General features: G+C 37.5%; 1 protein-coding gene across 7 annotated transcripts in view; it reads left to right on the top strand.

The window, feature by feature from the left end:
* Window positions 1-17,700, top strand: part of MACROD2 (mono-ADP ribosylhydrolase 2) — a 432,938-nt gene that overhangs the window by 245,649 nt on the left and 169,589 nt on the right. For 6 of the 7 annotated variants that reach the window (XM_079332084.1, XM_079332080.1, XM_079332082.1 and 3 more), the window contains exon 5: window positions 9,981-10,097. In XM_079332084.1, the coding sequence (XP_079188210.1) occupies window positions 9,981-10,097 (117 nt within the window). Of the gene's footprint in view, window positions 1-9,980; window positions 10,098-15,755; window positions 15,863-17,700 lie in introns of those variants that run through there. The other variant, XM_079332079.1, reaches the window with a different exon arrangement.

Here is a 17,700-nt window from a genome sequence, read left to right as displayed (position 1 = left end):
TTTATAGGGGAAGTTGTATGTAGTGTATGTGATACTTTTGCAAGTGGCTGAGCAAGTTGACATTTCAGCATTGCTAAACGTTGATTGTGTCCTTGATCTTCTAAGTTATCTTTTGGCAAGATCTAGTAAGTAATCTTTTTCTTGATTGTTGCACATATGATTTGTCACAGCCTCTCAACAAAAGAAAAGAATATTTGAGAATATTTGTTTTTATGGGTAATTGCATCTCAGGCTTGTGTTAAAATGCTGTCTGTAAGAACCTTGTTCATACATAATTTACTGGTTAATCTAGTGTTTACCTTTTTCTTCCCTTGTATTTATTCCATTAGAATACATTGTAATGTGTTCAATTGGATTTACCTATTGCAAAACAATTTTTTTTGTATAATTAATACTGTTAATTAATCTGGTTTGAAACAGCACTCCAAATTCAGAGGATGTTTCTGTGATTGCAAACTGAGAAGTATCTTAACCAAGTTTTCTCCCTTCAATGGCTCACAATAAAAGTAAATTAGCAGAAGTGAAAATGGTGCAGGAAATATAAAAACCAGCTGCTCCTCAGTAAATAACTTGGAGTTTTCCTAGAGCCTGTAAAGCCTTGCTGTGAGCCAGAGAGTATCTCCTTTGTTGGTGCTCAGGCTTACTCCTTTGTGCATTCCAGCTGCTGCCCTAATTTAGAGTTCCTACCATCCCCATGGTTTTTTTTAAGTCCTCTTTGAGGTATGCCCAGAATTGAATGTACTTTGCTTCTTGACCTTTCCTCTGGTACTTTCTTCACCCTCTCTCTCTCTCTCTCTCTCTCCCAGTTGGGATATCATGGAAACCTCCAGGAAGATTTTGTGAATGGTCAAACTTAAACCTGTATTGGTTAGAGGGGGAGGGAAGAGATGGCTCTTAAGAAAAAAAAAAAAAATCAATCAAATTGCTCGCAAAAATTGTCTAGGATGTAATATTTGAAGTTGTAAATCATGAAAGCTTTTTCTTGGCAGATTTGCTCACCTTTCTTTTGAAAGATTTTTCAGAAGTGGAGCTATTCACCTTGCACCACGTACCTCCTTCGTCTGGCTCCGGCTCAGTGTCTTCTCCCAGGCTTTCTCAGAAGCTTTAATGTATTCTTTCATTCCAGCAGTGATATATAGTGTTCTGCTGCTTGGTGCACCCTATGGCTAAAGAGAAAAATCACCTTCTCCCATGTCTGGATTAGTTATATTTAATTAGAAGTCATATTTCCTTATGGAAGCCCTCAGGCTTCAAATCCACAAAGACCTATGTGAGAATGTCTTCCTTCCACATTCTCTGTCGAGAAGGGCTTTTATCACCTCCCCTTGCATTTTTATGAGGAAAGAGTGGTTAACATTACACTCTTTTTTTTTTTTTTTTTAGTTTTCACTATACCTTTAAAATTCTCTGGAATGACATGCCCAAAGCCTTTTGGGCTGTGAGGATGCATCACTGTTACAAGGCTTCCTTTCTTCACAGTCATTTTACAATTATTACTTGATAGCCGCTCCATCTAAATCCTTGACCTGTGCCTGTCAACTGTGGGCTGGTTATAGTGAATAAATTTGTATAATCACTGCATGATGACTGCTTAATAACTGTACTCCAAATATGCAAATATCTATTCTGGCTTAACACAATTCATCTGCTTTGACCAGCCTGTGCACTTAATATTTTCAAAAAATATGTAAGTAATGGAGCACACCATTGCAGTCTCCTGTCCTTTTGTGCTGAGCTCTAAAATGCTGAAATGTACAGAGAAGAAAAAGATGTATTACAAAAAACTCTAAAGAAAAATAGACATCAAACAACAGAGAAGAAGCACTTGGCTGTATGTGTTGTAAATGAGGGGGAAAAAAGCCCCCAAACAAAAAACTTCCTTAAGAATTATAGAAGTTTTTCTATTTTCATTCTGTTTTTTATGTTAGCAATATGCCTTTACCCAGAATAACCTGTGGTATTAATTTACTTGTGTGCATTACACAGAAGACTACATAAAATTGAAAGATACAAATTCAAAAGCATGTTTGAGTCTGAGACCCTTACAAAATGCTCAAAAAAACCCCCCAAACCAAACCAAAATGCCAAAACCACAAGGTAAAAAGCAAGGCCATAGTCATACAGAAAAGACATCTTTCTCACATTTGTGATTTTTCCAGTGTTGTGGAAGGCCTGGTAATTTATTTCTGTTTTCTTGCCCTGTTCTTTTAAGCATTTTCATTGGCCATCAAGTGGCACTGGTTGCTGAGACAGATGGACAGCAAGTAATACTAGTTTTCCCTTTCTGTTTTCTTTATTGCAACATCAGAACATCAGTAAATAGCTTTTTAAAAAATGAAATCTGATTTTCATTGCCCTGTAAGACATGCTTTTATCTTATTGTCAGATACTTGTTCCTTTAGCCTTTCTCTGAGTTTAACTTAAAGTGTCTGAACAGTGCAGGAGGAAAAAGAATCCATAGTTCAATGCACCAGACAGAACTTGGTATGACAGTAGCAGCCCAATGTCTTCAGTAGCTTAATAGCCATTGAGGCAAAGGTGGTTTCAGGGAGATTTTGAAGGCAATAATATGGATATTTACTAAATAATGGCAGTCTAGTAGTAATAGCACAGTAACATAAATGAAAATCCAGGACAAATTGGGCATCTTAGCAATGCAATGTAGATAAACCTTTGTTGTCTTTCCGATCTGAGCAGTATCCAGCTGGACACAAAGTACTGTGGCTGCCCAGGAGGCTGAGGAAAGGATTTTGGAGTGGTCAGACCCATTTCTTCAGGATGATACCACCTAAAACAACTTGCACCTTCTTCATAGCTGTTTTGGGAAGCTGGGGGAGCGAGCTGGGAGGAGTGTGAGCTGAGCTTGGTTTTTAGCACAGAGTAGGTTGAATTTCCCCAGACTTATCACTTCCCTCCTTGGTAAACAACAACAAGCAGTTTTTGCTCTCGCTGCTGGGAGGTATTTAGGCTTAGCTGTCTCCTTTCCATCTGGAAAAGAGTGTGGCATGTCAGGTGTCTCAACACCAACACAATTAAAAGGAAGTGAATGGCTCCTTCACACATGCCTTAATGTCAGCAGTTTGGACTGGGAAAAACTGGAGAAAGCACTATTGGAGCCTTTCCTACTGTTCTTCTTTGCCAAAAGTGTGACATTCAGACAGGTTTATCAGCCCCGTGTTTCTCTGAGCCCTTATGCTGCCTGAGTGGGCTGACAAAAGTGTGAATCCTATTGACATTATAGCTCTCATCTACAGAATTGGAGCAGAGCACTCCAAGACTAAGAAAAATGATGTCATAAGTGTGAGATAAAACAAACACTTTCTTAATTGTTCAGTTGTTTATGGAAGGAATTTGCCAATCATCATTGCTAGCATGACAGGACAACTTTGACTTTTTGTTTGTTTTTAATATACGTTTCTGGTATCCTGAGATATTTAACTGAAATAAATCTGTCAAAATTTGTGAGTTTCCTGTTGGTTTGTTTTCTGTCAAAGTAGGAATAATTGGCTGTGTACAATAAAGGCTTAGGCCACTTAAAATTTAACAGATCCATGGGTGAGCTTTATTTTGAATTGTTGCTGATTTCTTTATCCATATGGGCTTTTTGCCAGTTTATGGCAAGGACATTGATTATGTTGGATGTTTCAGCTGCTTTTACTGTGCTTGACTGTGAACTGCATCCAGATAAGGTCAACCTTGTCTTAAAACAACCAGTAGGTTTTAAAATTTAATTTCTAGTACTTTTCACCGTGGCAGGCAATTACTGGTGGCTTGTAATGCTACATTTATAGGATTTCAGCTAAACAATATTCTAAAATACAAGTTTCCCATGTCTGACTTAACAATAAGGTTTACACCTGCCTTTGTTACGAGAGGTTTTGTTCCTTGCAGTATCTTTGGAATAATGGTTTATTATATTTTATTACTACTTTTCATTAAACTTGCTCTGCAGCGTGGTTGGTTGGAGCTGGGAGGATCCCCAGTTGTAATCCTAGCTGCTGGAATGCCCCTTGTGCAGTCTCAGAATGTTGATTCCTAGGAAAAGAAGGCACTGCACAGAGAATGTGGATTGGCACACTAGGTGTTCAGTAGTTTAAGCATCAAGACTTGCAGGTCTCATTTTGGTCTTAAATAATGTGTATGCACCAAGAGTTTCTGAAAGTAAGAATATTTAAGGAGCACTAATGTAGATTATGATGAAATGTGAACCCAAGTCAGGAATTAGCCATCTCAAAATAAATGGTTGTTTCTGTATTTAAAATGGAGAATTTTTGAGGATAAAGCTTAAGATCTTGCTTTTAGACGCTGAGATTTTGGCAGAAAATACCATATAATTGCTAAGTTTTTAAAATTAATCATGTTGGAGGCCTATAAACCAGTGCATTGATTAAAAATCTTAAGTTCATTAAACTTCCCATTGACAGAGTCTATCTCAGTAATAAAAACTGCTGCTCCTAGCAGTGGACTGGCATCTGTGTTATCATCTTTTTAAGATCCCCACCCTTGTTCATTAGACCAGCACCTGTTGTCTCTTGATGGGCAGGATTTACTTGCTCTTGACATTGGTCTCAGAGGTGCAGTTCCAGCTTTGGCACAGTTGATTCCCATGAACTTTGCAGAGGTACTTTGGCAGAATGAGGCTGGGTTTCATTGTGAGTTGGCTCTTTGATTGTTACTTGGGGTTCAGTGGTGGTTTTCTGCAGAGTGGTGGTTTTCCTATTTTTGTTTGTGATTTTTTGTTTGTTTTCCTTCTGGTTGCCACACACATCCTTGCAATGGGCATTTTTGGAAGGTCCCCAAAAAGAGAGGCATAAAGAAATTTCCTCTTCTGTCCCCAACAGTGATCTAATGCAATGACATTTTCCTGCTTTTGTGCACTCCTGGCATTTGCCATGTGGAAGAGCAGTACCACATCAGAGATATATCAAGCACAGGTGACTTTCTTAAATAAGAAAACCTCATGAATTTCCTACTAAAAGCAAGAAATGAAATTCTGGAAAAGCACCAGAGAACAGGAATTACTATGGAAGAAAGGCTATACAGGTTCTTGAAATGTAACACAATAAATCTGCATATGTTGTTTACATCATAGCTTCACTTTATTCAGCCTTGCACACAAGGTCACAAAAGAAATTTGGGCCTTATTGTTCCTGGAGGAGTTTGTATTTTTTGCTGTGGTGTTAGATTACCTTACCCTTTTTTATTACCATCTGCACTGCAAGGCTAGTTTTGCTGAGGTTATTTTTTTTAAGCAGCATCCCATGATACCTTTAATTCTGTGTTTCCTGTGCTTTTGCTTAATTTGCAATTTTAAGAGATTTTCTGTAAGAAATAGGTTTGTTCTATATTGTATACCAGTAAATTAGCCAGTTTCTTTTTACTATGTAACTTTAGCCCTTCTGGAGCACAAATGCAATTGTTTTCTAATAAATTAATTAGGATTTCACCTGTTAGCGTCCTTCAGTGCACAGGGAGAAAGATGGTGTCAAAAATTAGATACCTTTATTTAACACTGTCCTTTTGTGTAGGATTTTTATTTTGATACCTGACTTTTTTCGTGTATTTTAAGCAATTATTTTCAGCTGACTTCTTTGTGCAACCAATGCCATTGACTGCAGTAGCTTTGAAAATAGTTTTTCTTCATTAATGGCTTCTGGTGTATTGTTGAGAGAACAAAGTGCTGTCCCCAGTGGCTCCTGAAACTTATGGAAGCATGCAATGAAATAGCTATTATTTGTCATGAAAAAAACCAAAAATTAGAGTACTTCTTTTAATAGCTTTACACAAGCATGAACAACTTGAACTATGGAGGTGAATCGAATCTGAAGTTTCTTGAGCCATTTTTTAACTCTCAAAATATAGTTTATGTTTGTAAGCCTTCAGAACTGAGAAGCCCCTTCCATGTACTTGTCCACCCAAGCATGGTAAAAAAAAGAAACACAGAAACCCAGTTTTTCTGGGCTCTCCACACATGAAGGCACTGGGTAACAGGATCACTTTTCAAAACACAGGTTGGCCTTCATTAAGTCTTTGCAGTTGTTCAAAAGGAGGCAGAAGAAGGGTGTTGTTCCACCAGCCCATGGGTGCTTGCTGCCTCACTGGTGGCCCTGGGTAGGACTCAGTGATCTCAAAAATCCTTCAAAGTATCTTGGTTTGTAAGACTGAGACCCATTTCAAGAAGCACAGAAGCAATAAGGATAGTTAGGAGCCCTCTCTTTGGTACCTTCAAGTGTAGACAATTGATCGGCATATTGATCAGCAGATCAGAGATGGGATTTCCTTCAGTTATGATTGACAGTTTAGTCTGTAGGGCTTTCCCACATCACTTGTGTATGAAAATGACCCAAAGCATATCTATATGATTCCCATGAACCTGGACAAGAAGGCAGCCTGTGGAAAAGAGGCACAGTGTGAGGTGAGGCAGGGTTTAAAAGTGAAATCACATTTTTATTGGTTGTAGAAAGCAGTGATAAAGAACAATTCCTTATTGATTCCATCACTGTCATGTGATGTCAAATCAGATGGACTGGGTTTTTCAGCCAGTTGCATAATGAACATTGGGATATGGTCTAATGATTCCCAGATCTGTTTGGAATAATGCAGATGAGCATCTATATAGCAAACTGAAAATACAGATGAAATATCTGAAACCACTATATCAAAGGTTCTTCACTTTCCTATTAATTTGGCAGCATTCCATTATTAGCATATAAATTTCCTCCTCTTTACTACAGACTACACAAAATGTCTCTGACCTTCATTTTTCCTTCCTGAGGTTGTTGTCATTATCTGTAATTTCCACTAAGTTTCCCTGTTAATAGTACTTGCCTCTCTGTACACTGACATTACAAGTTGGTGCACACTTCCAGAAAACAGAATATCTCACATAATATTTTGTACATGCCTGTTCCCTGGCTTTTTCCTAATTGATGTGGCTAAGACATGTTTTAACAGAGGCAGAAGAATCAGATTTGTTGATCTACTCTACCTTTACAATTATTTTTCTTTGTGTTATGCACATATTTGGCCATATATTTCAGTGCTTGGGGTTTACTTTAAGAATTATCTAACTTAAGTTCTGAAGTGTATATCTTATTGGAAACATGGAGTATTTATAGGATGAGTTATTTAGTTATGAAATAAAAAGTGCATGAATAGGCCAGAGGTCATCTCTATTCATGTATTTAATAAAGTATTGTAGGAAAAAGAGGTTTTTATGAAAGTTTTGGGTGGTTTGTTGTTTGGATTTTGATTTTGTTGGTTGTGTTCTCCCTCTTCCAGCCCCCCCTTTCATTCTTCCATGTCAGTCACTGAAGTATATCAAATGCTAATTTCTACTTTTCCATCTAAGCCTGTCTGGAGTATTCAATCATTTTCTCTTGTGCCATCTTTATAAGGGAGGTTTGCACGTCTACTTGTTCCCTTCTGGCAGATGTCTTCCATTTTTCTTGTCATATGTCAGGATTGGTTGTGATAGAATTGATTTTCCTCTGTTAAGAATTCGATTTTTTTCAATTATTCTTTCATCCTTCTGGAGCTTCTTTGCTTGTAAAGGCTGGACACAGACATGTGGAATCAGCTCCAGGAAACTACTGATAGAATCTTTATCATAGCTATATTGGTATAAAGAGCACCCTTCCAACATGAGAGGGGTTCTGGATGGGGAGCTGGGACCTCCTGTGTGATCGCAGCTGCTCTGACACATGGAATGCTGATATTGGGTGTTTTAGTCCATCACAGGTGCTTCCACTTCCCTGGCAGAGGTGATGGTTTCCTTCTGCAGGTCCTGTTGTTTGGCTCTGCTCTGAGCTGAATTTGTTGCTGAAGTCAGTGGAGTTTGGGGAAGAAGAGGTTGGTTTATATGGTTAAGAGAGCAGCTGAGCCTTGCACAGGCACTGCTCAAAGGACACTGCCAAACTGCTGGGGACAGGAAGGATCCCAGGGGTGGAAATGATTCCTCAGCCACCAGGAGAATCTTTGCATGGACTTGACTCCTTGTCCAGTATTCCCAAGGACTTCTCCCTCTGTAAAGAATCATGGAGAAAGTCCTAAGTATCTGTGTTGTTTTCATGTTGGTGTCTCAGGAAGTACTAAGGTTGGAAAGATTGTGGTGGTGCTGCTTATAAAAATACACTTGAGGTTTCCATGCATACTGGCTTACTTCTGCTTGGTTTGGAAAAGCATTTAATGATTAGATTAAAACAATTAAATTGGATACTATGAGTGCAGGATAGATTTCAAACATTTTTCTTCCTCTCAGTGTTGCAAAATATTATTGTTGCAGTAGCATCTTAGATTTCAAACATTCTTTCTTCCCCCCCAATTTTACAAAATATTGTTCTTGCAGTAGAATCTTGGAGTCTGTTGAGCTGAGATTTTGGGTAAGTTAAAAACAAAAGTTCAGCTGAGGTAGAACTTGGGTCTTGGGACAGAGATTATGCAATGTGCTTAGAGCTGGGGGCTTAGCATCCATGGTCTTTTCAATAAACAATTTTAGGAAATTTTATTGAAAGTGCAGGATTGCATGATTCTTTTTGTAGTACTAAAGTACTACCAAAAAAACATTTTGAAAATCAGTGGCAATGTGTCCAGGATGGATATGGACTGTTACAAGGAACTGCATATCCAATTTTACTGTATCACTTGAATATGAACTCTGGTACAGAACTTTCCAGAAACAACAGTCAGGTTTCTAACCCTTAGCAGAAGACGTTTCATCCATTTAACAATGTTGTCTGCCTCCCCACCTGGGGATGCCTGACTTCAGGAAATACTCAGCACCTTATAAAACCAGTTATGGCCTTAGGGTAGGAAGGGCTGCTGATCTCAGGGTGAGGGAGTTTCCCCTCTCCCTGCACTGTCAGTGGGAACACTGAGTGCCACGAGTTGCCCAAATGTGTCTGTGGAAAGCTGCACAGCTCCTGCTGTGACCAGGTGATGTGAATCTCCTGAAAACTCATCCCCCCCCCCTTGGCTTTCCAAACCTGTTCTGGTTTAATTGCTTCAAACGTGCTGCAGGGCACAGCTCTGAGTTTGAACTTGTTAAATCTGAAATAAAATCTAAAATAAAGTCTGAAATAAATCTTCAATGATGTAAATACAGACTCTTCCTTTCTTACCTCCATAAGTATCTGTTTAGTCTTTCTACTTGAGCTTATTTTTCCTTTTGAGTTGATGTTGTAGTTTATGTTAAAATTATTTTTTCTAGTTGAACTCCACAACTGCTGCTGAATGAGGGCTTTACTCTAGTTAATATGTTAATGCATATACTACTTCCTTTATTATTTTCTATCCTTTTTCTTAAACTTTTTGCTATAATTACAGTAAATGATTTCTTGGATTGCATGTTGAGGGCAGAATTGCTGTGCCAGCAGCCTTGTTTTATTCTTTTGCTGGCTCCTGAGGGTAATAAGATCTATGCACTCTACTAATTTTCTTGCATACTTAGCTGCAATTGCAACCTTTAGTAATTATTTTTTAATTAACTCCAAAATATTGCATGAATAATGCAAAATTTTAAAAATCGAAAGGTTAAAAAAGCTCAGAAGTATTTTTTGTTTCAAATCAATAAGCATTATTTGTCAGAATTTTTATATGAGGCATTTGTAGCGTGGTGATATTAATGACCTGCACAGTTGTAGAAGTATCAGAGGTATGTTGTAAAAGAGTTTGGCATTTAGATGGGGATCGAATTTGTTTTCATAATTTGTAGTGAGAATTTCTTACAGCCTTCAATATGATCCTTTTCTAATACTAGAACTTTTATTCTACTTCACATTTTCTAGATATGTCCTTTTCAATTAGCAGAACTTTGCCAAGCATTAAGTTTTTTGCAAAACTCACTGAAAGAAAGAATTGTATATATTTAGCTATCAACTTACAGGTCATTTGGGTGTAGAAACGGGGCAGTAAATGTTTCTGACCACGAGAGAAGGCAACACCAAAAGCAGCTTTTGCTAAATGCTGTTTTTGTTTTGCAGTGGATGGCTGCATACACCGAGCTGCCGGGCCCTGCTTGGTGGCCGAGTGCCGCAGCCTGAGCGGCTGCGAGACGGGACAGGCCAAGATCACCTGTGGCTACGACCTGCCTGCAAAACGTGAGTCTGCCCTCTCCCAGCCCTCCTGCTTCCTCTCCTTCTCCTTGCTCGGTGGCTGGTGTGCACAGTTCATTTCCCTCTAGTCTTAATTCAACAGGGTGTTCATTTAACAAAATTAGCAGTGGGACTTAATTAAGCGTGTTCTATAATAATGTCTTCCCCTCAAAGCAATTCAGCCTTCTCTAAATGATTATTTCACCTGTGTTATCTGCTGGAAACTTACATGGCTCTAACACATAAAGCATCTTTCATGTTTGTTTTTTGCAAGCTAAGACCTATCCTTTCATATGCATAATAAAGGATTTGAAATGCTTTATGAAATATGAACAAAATATACATTATCATATTGAAGTTCCGTGGAGACAGTTTTTGGAAATGTTGCATATTTGATGTTCTTCCTGCAGATTCCTTGATTGTGAATACTTTGAGGGCCCAAGAGATCAAAGTGATGCATTGTGTTTTCAGCTGCTACGTAGTGTCTGATTGGCAATTACTGTGAAGGCATCTGTCACACTTCAGCATTCAACAGACTAGCTCAGTGCTGGAAAGTTTTTGCACTTTGAAAGTTGTATTGTCAGAATTTTTCTGCCTGTTTCAAATAGGAAGATGGTTATTTGACTGTGTTGTGTAGATATTGAGCTTGTCTTGGAAAACACTAACATGTTGACAGCACATTGGTCAGCCACTCTACTATGTGAGAATATGAAGTAGGAAATCTTTGCAAATTAGGATCTCAGAGAATAGTGTATTAAGACTCAAAGATACAAATACCAAAAAAAGCATTGCAGACTTCATAAAAATGGAATTAAAGTTCTCTTTTTTTTTAATTTTATTTTTTTATTTTTTTATTATTTTAATTTTTATTTGGGGAGATATGCAGGCTGCAGAGGAACAGGGCTCATTCAAAAATATTTAGATCTGGTATGAAAATTCTTTTCCCAGCAATTTTTTTTGCTCCTGCTATGATGATGAGAGTTTCCAATTATTTCCTTGACAGTGGTAATTTCTATGTGCAGGAAAACTTTGCTATATTTTATATATAGTTTTATCACATGGTAATGATCATTTATGAAAGGCTAATTTGACTAGAAGTGAAGGAAATTGTTGAGGAAGTTTCAATGTGGTAGTTAGGTTGGGTTTGTAGGCTAAATCTTCACCAGATTCCCATTAAAAGGATAGGATTGCTGGATGGCACATCATAATTTACTCTGGTGGGGATGTTTAGTGTTTCATTCTTCACCTTTAACCAAAATGTATCTCTGGAGAGACAGAAAAGCTGCTCCCCAGAAGGTGCACAATTCCTCCCATGTATTTTAGTGATAGAAATTAAATACAAAGCATCAAGGCAATTGATGTGAGTTAGAAAGAGGAAGGGTCATGTCTGAGGTGTGACCTCCCTTTAAATCTTGCAGGAGTTCCAGGGATTGCTTCAGTTAGGTTTGAAAAATGGGATCCTGTTCGAAGGCTAAAGGAAAACTTTAGTTCTTCATGTAGGAATAATAACCAAAACAATTAGAAAATCCATTATTACTTGAAGTTGGAAATAAAGCCTGTAACCAAGCATGGGCAAAAGCAAATATTCTTCTTAATCAGTATTCTTAGAAATTGAAATTACATCAAAGCCATGTCTATTTGTATTTGATTGTTCATCATCATGAGAAGGGGAAAGGATGCCTTTAACATCAACAAGGAGAGAAACAAAATTTTCATGCAGAGGCTGAGAATTAAAAACTGATTTCTTAGCTTTTTCCTTAAAATGTATTCATGTTCTCACCACATGTTGTTTTCTTGTACTTTTGCCTCTACAAACTTTAGTTTGCTCATTAAATTATTGTACTTTTAAACCATTGATGTGAAAGTAATCAAGCAGTCAAGACTGGTTTCATATTTTAGATAGCTGTAAAGCTAGTGGTATCTTTTTTCACTCTGTCACTTTGTCTTAATAGTATGGCAGCTTAACAGTGGGAACTATTTTGCATTTGACTTTTGTGAGGAAAGCAGCTCTGTGACAGGAGGTCCAGGCTCTCCCATCCAGATCTGCTGTGCCCCAAGGTTCTGTGCCAGCAATTTGCTGAAGGTTATGGTTGACTGCTAACCTCCAACTTTCACCAGCAGTTTGCTTTTCATTGATCTGTTTGTGGATAGGAGAAACAACTACAATAATCAATTAACACTTTTTGAGTAGTGAACTATTTATTCTATTGTCTCTCTTCTTCTTCTTGTGTATGTAGTTGGACAAAAAATTATAGTAAATGTAAAATGCATTTCTTAGCATGTTGAATTGTTGTGTCTGGGTGTTTTGGTTTTTTTTGGTTTTTTTTTTTTTTTTTTTTTTTTTTTTTTTGTTATTTAGCAAAATTCTAAAATGTTACAATTTTGCTTCCTACTCCTGGGATTTTCCCATTTCAAGTTCTTGGTCCTGAAATTCTTTTCTTGGAAAGAGTTTGCTGAATTCAGCAAAGCTGCTCTGGGATGCAGCAGCCTGTGTGTGCTGTATGATGCAGGACTTGGACTTCAGCAAGGACTCCATCTTAAAAAAGGTTTAGTATTCAAAGATCATGCAGCATATTGCTTTGTTTTATAAACTACTTGGAGGAAGCTGGGATTAAGTTTGGCACTGAGGGGAAGGTATACTTTGTTAGGTAGGTATTAGTTGGTAAATAAAAACCACTCTGGCCATCTCCTTTATGATCTATTGTATTTTTATTGAATGCTTTGCTGTATTTGCTTAGGTTAAATAAGAACTGGTCTCACAAATAACTTCTTCATAGTGGAAAAATTGAAAAATAATATCTGACTGAAAAATGCAAAGATGTAGGATATAGGCTGTGATTTGTTCTTGTGCCTCTGAGTCAGAAATCAGCTTGTGAAATACACAAGTAACAGCAAATGTTCAGGGAGAGAATATATACAATAGTTCATAATTCTCCTCAGCTCTTTATTGCAATAATGTGAACAGACCAAGATTAACATGTCTGTGGCCTGGAGATGTTTCTTTATGAACTTTTCAAGATACACACTTTTTTATGCCAAAAGGTATTCTGTTGGAAGATAGAAGTCAAATAGTTTTCTAATTACCAGTTAATGTAACATTCGGTACAGTTTTACAAAAATCAGTGTAATCACCATCTGCCTCCTGTGCTGCAAAAGCCTACACAAAGCCCCCCCAAATGCCAACCAAGTTTTTTGCTGAATATATAATTTGGTTGATGTCATCTATTGTTGTTTTTCAGCAAACACCTCTGCAGGCACCCAAGTTTCCATAGTGCTCTGGAGGGCTGGAAAAGGCAGTGCCTTTTGCTCTGGGATAGTTTCCTTTAATGCTGTCTCAGACTGATCATCAATTATTTAACTTCTGTACTTAACATTGTTGTTCCTCTTAAAGAACAGTTAATTCTAAATATTGTACAGCTGATCTTCAAACATTGAGCTGTACTCTGATTCTGACATGCTTTAAATAACAGATGAACAGTATCTGTTCAAAGCTCTACAAATGCTTGTTTTCTTTCTCATTTGATTAATAGTCTCAGTTGGCTGTACTGTCAGAAAATGGTCTGGATGTAAATTGTGTTTATGGCTGGAACAAGGGGTCCATAACAGCTTTGTGGATTGTTATCTGCTTGCAGAGGTTCACTATAAAAAAGGACCCTGTCAGGACACATTAGAAAATAGAGTCCCATTCTGCCTGGTATTTAACAGGCCTAAAAACAATTGAAAACCAGTATGTGGTACCCTGATTTAGACAGGAAAGGACCCCCAAACTAACTTTTTTCCTATTGTTGCTAAGTCTAATAACAATTTCTTTCTTTTTCTGAAAAATCTCTGATAATAAAACTCCTAAACCTAGGAAAATAAAATCTTACTGCCTCTACTATGGGCTAGAACCAACCATCAGTAAATCTGGTGGATTTTTGGTGGAGATACCTTGCTAGGCAGTTTCTAATACAATGGTTTATGTTCATAATAAATCTATAATATTTAGAATAATTTTTTCTGTTTGCTTGACATTTTTAGTACTTTAAGCACTGTCCCTGAGTAAATAGCACATAATAGCAAGTCTTCTGGTCCAAGATCAGCCTGGAGTAATAATGTGAATGTGCTCTGAGACAGTTCCTGCTGTGAAATAAGTAGTTTGGAGAAGTGCTAGTATTAAACACAGTAGGAGGAATCAGCATTTAAATTTGTTTAATCAGATTAAAAAATGGAGATTAAAAAGTAGAGATTAAAAAGTGTACTTCTGTTATGCAGACATAATTTCCAGTCTTTAAAAGACGAATATTTGCAGGTTCTTACTTTAAAGTAAGGCTGTAATGGTACTGATTTTTAAATGTCTCCTAATTTTCTTGGAGATGAGTTTGCAGAGCTGTAATTACAAGGTTGATTTATGCAGAAATGGAACTCCAAAACTCTACTGTGCTACAAAACTGGCCAGGTGGAAGAACAGGGCATAATGTTCAAGGATATTTTTCAAATTTCCAGGATTCCACCAAGAAATTTGTGTACTTATTTTTATTACCTTGTTTCTAAAACAATACATAAATGTTGTTACAAGTTATTCTAGATTTCTGATATGTGAGGGTTAAAGAGTTGCTTTCCTCTGTATCATTCTGATGGTTGTTTAGTTTGCTACCTCCCTATTTATTCTGGTAAAAGGTAAGTCTAGGAATTCAAAAATGTGTCTGGAAATTGGAAAGGAAGGTGTAAAAGTGAACAGTATGTGGACAAGACAGGTTGCTTAGAGAAGACTAACTTGGCTACTAAGTCTCACTTGGTCAAGATCCTTGATCTTCTCCCACAGTTGATGCATAATTGACTGAAGTCTGAGTAAATTTCAGTTAAAAAGGTACAGCCTAAGGTGACACAGCCATTAATGGCATATAAACTCATAAAAGTTAGGGAAGTTTTCCAGCAGAGATGTATTTCTACTCTTTGTTAGATGAGAAGCCTCACATTATTGTCAGCTATGTTCCCAAGCTGCATGACACCTCCTGGGAAGGCAATATACAGCTGGAAAAACTCAGGGATTTCCTGAAGCAGCACTGAGCTGCAGCAGCTCTTTGACATCTCTTTAAATCATTCATTGCTGATACATTAAAACATAATTTGAAAATTAAGCAAAGCTATTTATTACTAATCAAAACTCCAAGACCTGTTTTTCTTGAGATATAATTTTCTTTTTTAGATTCCTTTGGGGAAAGGTTTTCTTTATAGTTAACAAAACCACTTACCACATATTTATGTGTTTTTCTTCTGAGTGGTTTCTGGGTTACAAATGTTTTTTTTATGTGATCATATTATGTTTTTTATGACCATTTTGAAAGTAAGTGAAGTCGTGTCTTTATGGTGTTTTAATTTGATCTAATTGGCTCCAGTCATCTTAATGACCAGATGTATTCACCATGAACACACATACATGCCTATGTTGTGAATGTGTTGGAAGGCAAGTATTAATGATTACTTCTTTGGTCCTAAAACCTCCCTAGGTTTTAGAGAGGGTTTTATTGTAAAGCTTTACAGCTTGTCGCTTCCTTAGGTGCAGCCCCACACGCTACACACACATGAAAAGAGAGAAGTTGGGACTCCAGGGGGATGGTGGGGAATGTATTTATCAACTTCAGCTAAACAAGTTCAAACATCATCTTTCAGGTCTTCTTTCAGGGTCTGTCATCAGTTTGGGAGGAAAAGGGACAAGTGCTGTAACTACCAGAGGTTATGAATCAACAAGAAACTTCCATCACAAGAGTATATGATCTGTGTCCTTGGATTTGAGCCTAGCTCATGACATTCTTTTTAATGGATAGATTCTTTAAAATTTAATTTGTGAATGGACCCGAGCGTGTGTCTGGCAGCGTTCTCTGCAATATCATGCTGTGGCTAACTCATGGCATGCTCTGCTGGAAGCTGTCATTTCACATCTAATTGTTTGGTTACAAATGTATGTGTTGTGGCTAAAGGAAATGTTTTACTATCGATCCTCACTGCTAAATCTAAATCCTCCTCTTCTGGGCATCACTTGTTACAATCTGGTGACTGAGTTCTGAACTCCAGGACAGAAGTGGGCATTGAGAAATTTTAGAGATGCCCTGAGCCATTTGCTCAGTAATTGGGTCCACCATTGGCAAAAATACAACGTGTGTTAATATGCTGTAAAAACCTGTTGCCATGAATTTCCCTTTCTGGCCTTATTTCTGTAATTCTGGACAGCTGCATTTTCTGCAAAGGTCTGATTTTTGTTACTGAAGGCAGTCACAGAGCTGAGTTTGCAGGGTGGTGTGTTGGGGGCAGCAGCCTGCCCTGTTCATCACAGTTGTTTGGCATCAGCATCCAGCACTGTGTGGAAACCCCCTGGATGGAACAGAGAGTGAGTTACAAGGTGTAAACACATTCCTAATGCTTAATTTAAGTGGAAGGTCCTATTTAAAATATCTCCTAATTAGGTGCAAGAAAATTTGCTGGAATGTGCCTTTCCACACTGGTGGTGTTGAGTCATTCCTCAGGTATGCTGGTGCTGGAGCAGAGCATTGTGACCCTTAAGGCTAATACTTTTGATTTCCTCCATCCTTGGATATAGTTGGTCCTTTTTACTGAAATAATAATAAAAAGAAGAAAAAGTCTAATGTGTGACAGAAAAACAAACAAAATTCCCATCACTACAGTCAGCTGACAAGGAGAAGGGGTTAGAATGGAGATATTTATGCTCCTTTAAGCCCAGTGGTTGCTGCTCCCACTCTAATATGTTCCCTCAGTAGTCAAAGCCAATGCTCAGTACTTGAAAATTAATCTTTGATGCATGAGATTTTGTCTGCCTGAATTTTGCTTGTCTCATTTTAAATGGTGATAGAAATTGCTTACTGTAGTAAAACACAACATTAACCCCAGAGTGTGTTGGCACTTTGTGATTTATGCTGGTTTAGTCTCTGATAATTATGCAGCCTGTCTCCCAAACCTGGATTTAGCTTATAAAGTGTGTTGGCACAGGCTTGGGGCTCCAATTAGTTCACTAAGTGCTGATCCTTCATTTCCCTAGGGTAGCAAAAAGGTTTAAAATTGGAGCCCCTCAGAGGTCATTACCTTCATATCATTTATTCAGATTAATAATAATTATATGATTATATCTGGAATGTTTTAAAAACAGTACAGCCTAATTTTCTTTCTTGAAAGCAAAGAATAGGATTCCTTTTTGTGCTGAAACTGCACATTGCACAGCCAAAAATATGAGGAATTATTTGAAAATGGAAGTAATCAGATTGTAGTAGCAAGCAAGGATTTTCTTTCTACTATTTTGAAATAAAGCAAAAGGAATAATATGAAGCTGGAAGGTGCTGTGATATTTTTGGAATTCTTCACTCCCCCACAAACCTCACAGTTGAAGTTTAAAGGCGCTAATTTGGTTTTGGGGATTTTTTTCCTGATTATGTTTTGAAGGAATAATACAGACAAAAAGCAAGACTGTTTTGTGAGTTCTTTATCTGTATTGTAATTGCTTTAGACCAGGCTTAAGTGGATAGGATGAGATCTTTTTTTCACCCAGCAGAGGAATTTTGAGGCTGTTCCACATAAAAATGTTTTGATCTATATACTTAGGGGATTTTTTTGCTGAAAA

The sequence above is a fragment of the Erithacus rubecula genome (genome assembly GCF_903797595.1).
Source record: "Erithacus rubecula genome assembly, chromosome: 2".
NCBI lineage: Eukaryota > Metazoa > Chordata > Aves > Passeriformes > Muscicapidae > Erithacus > Erithacus rubecula.
Note: the sequence above shows the minus strand (reverse complement) of the source record. Positions and strands in the feature narration are given on the sequence as shown.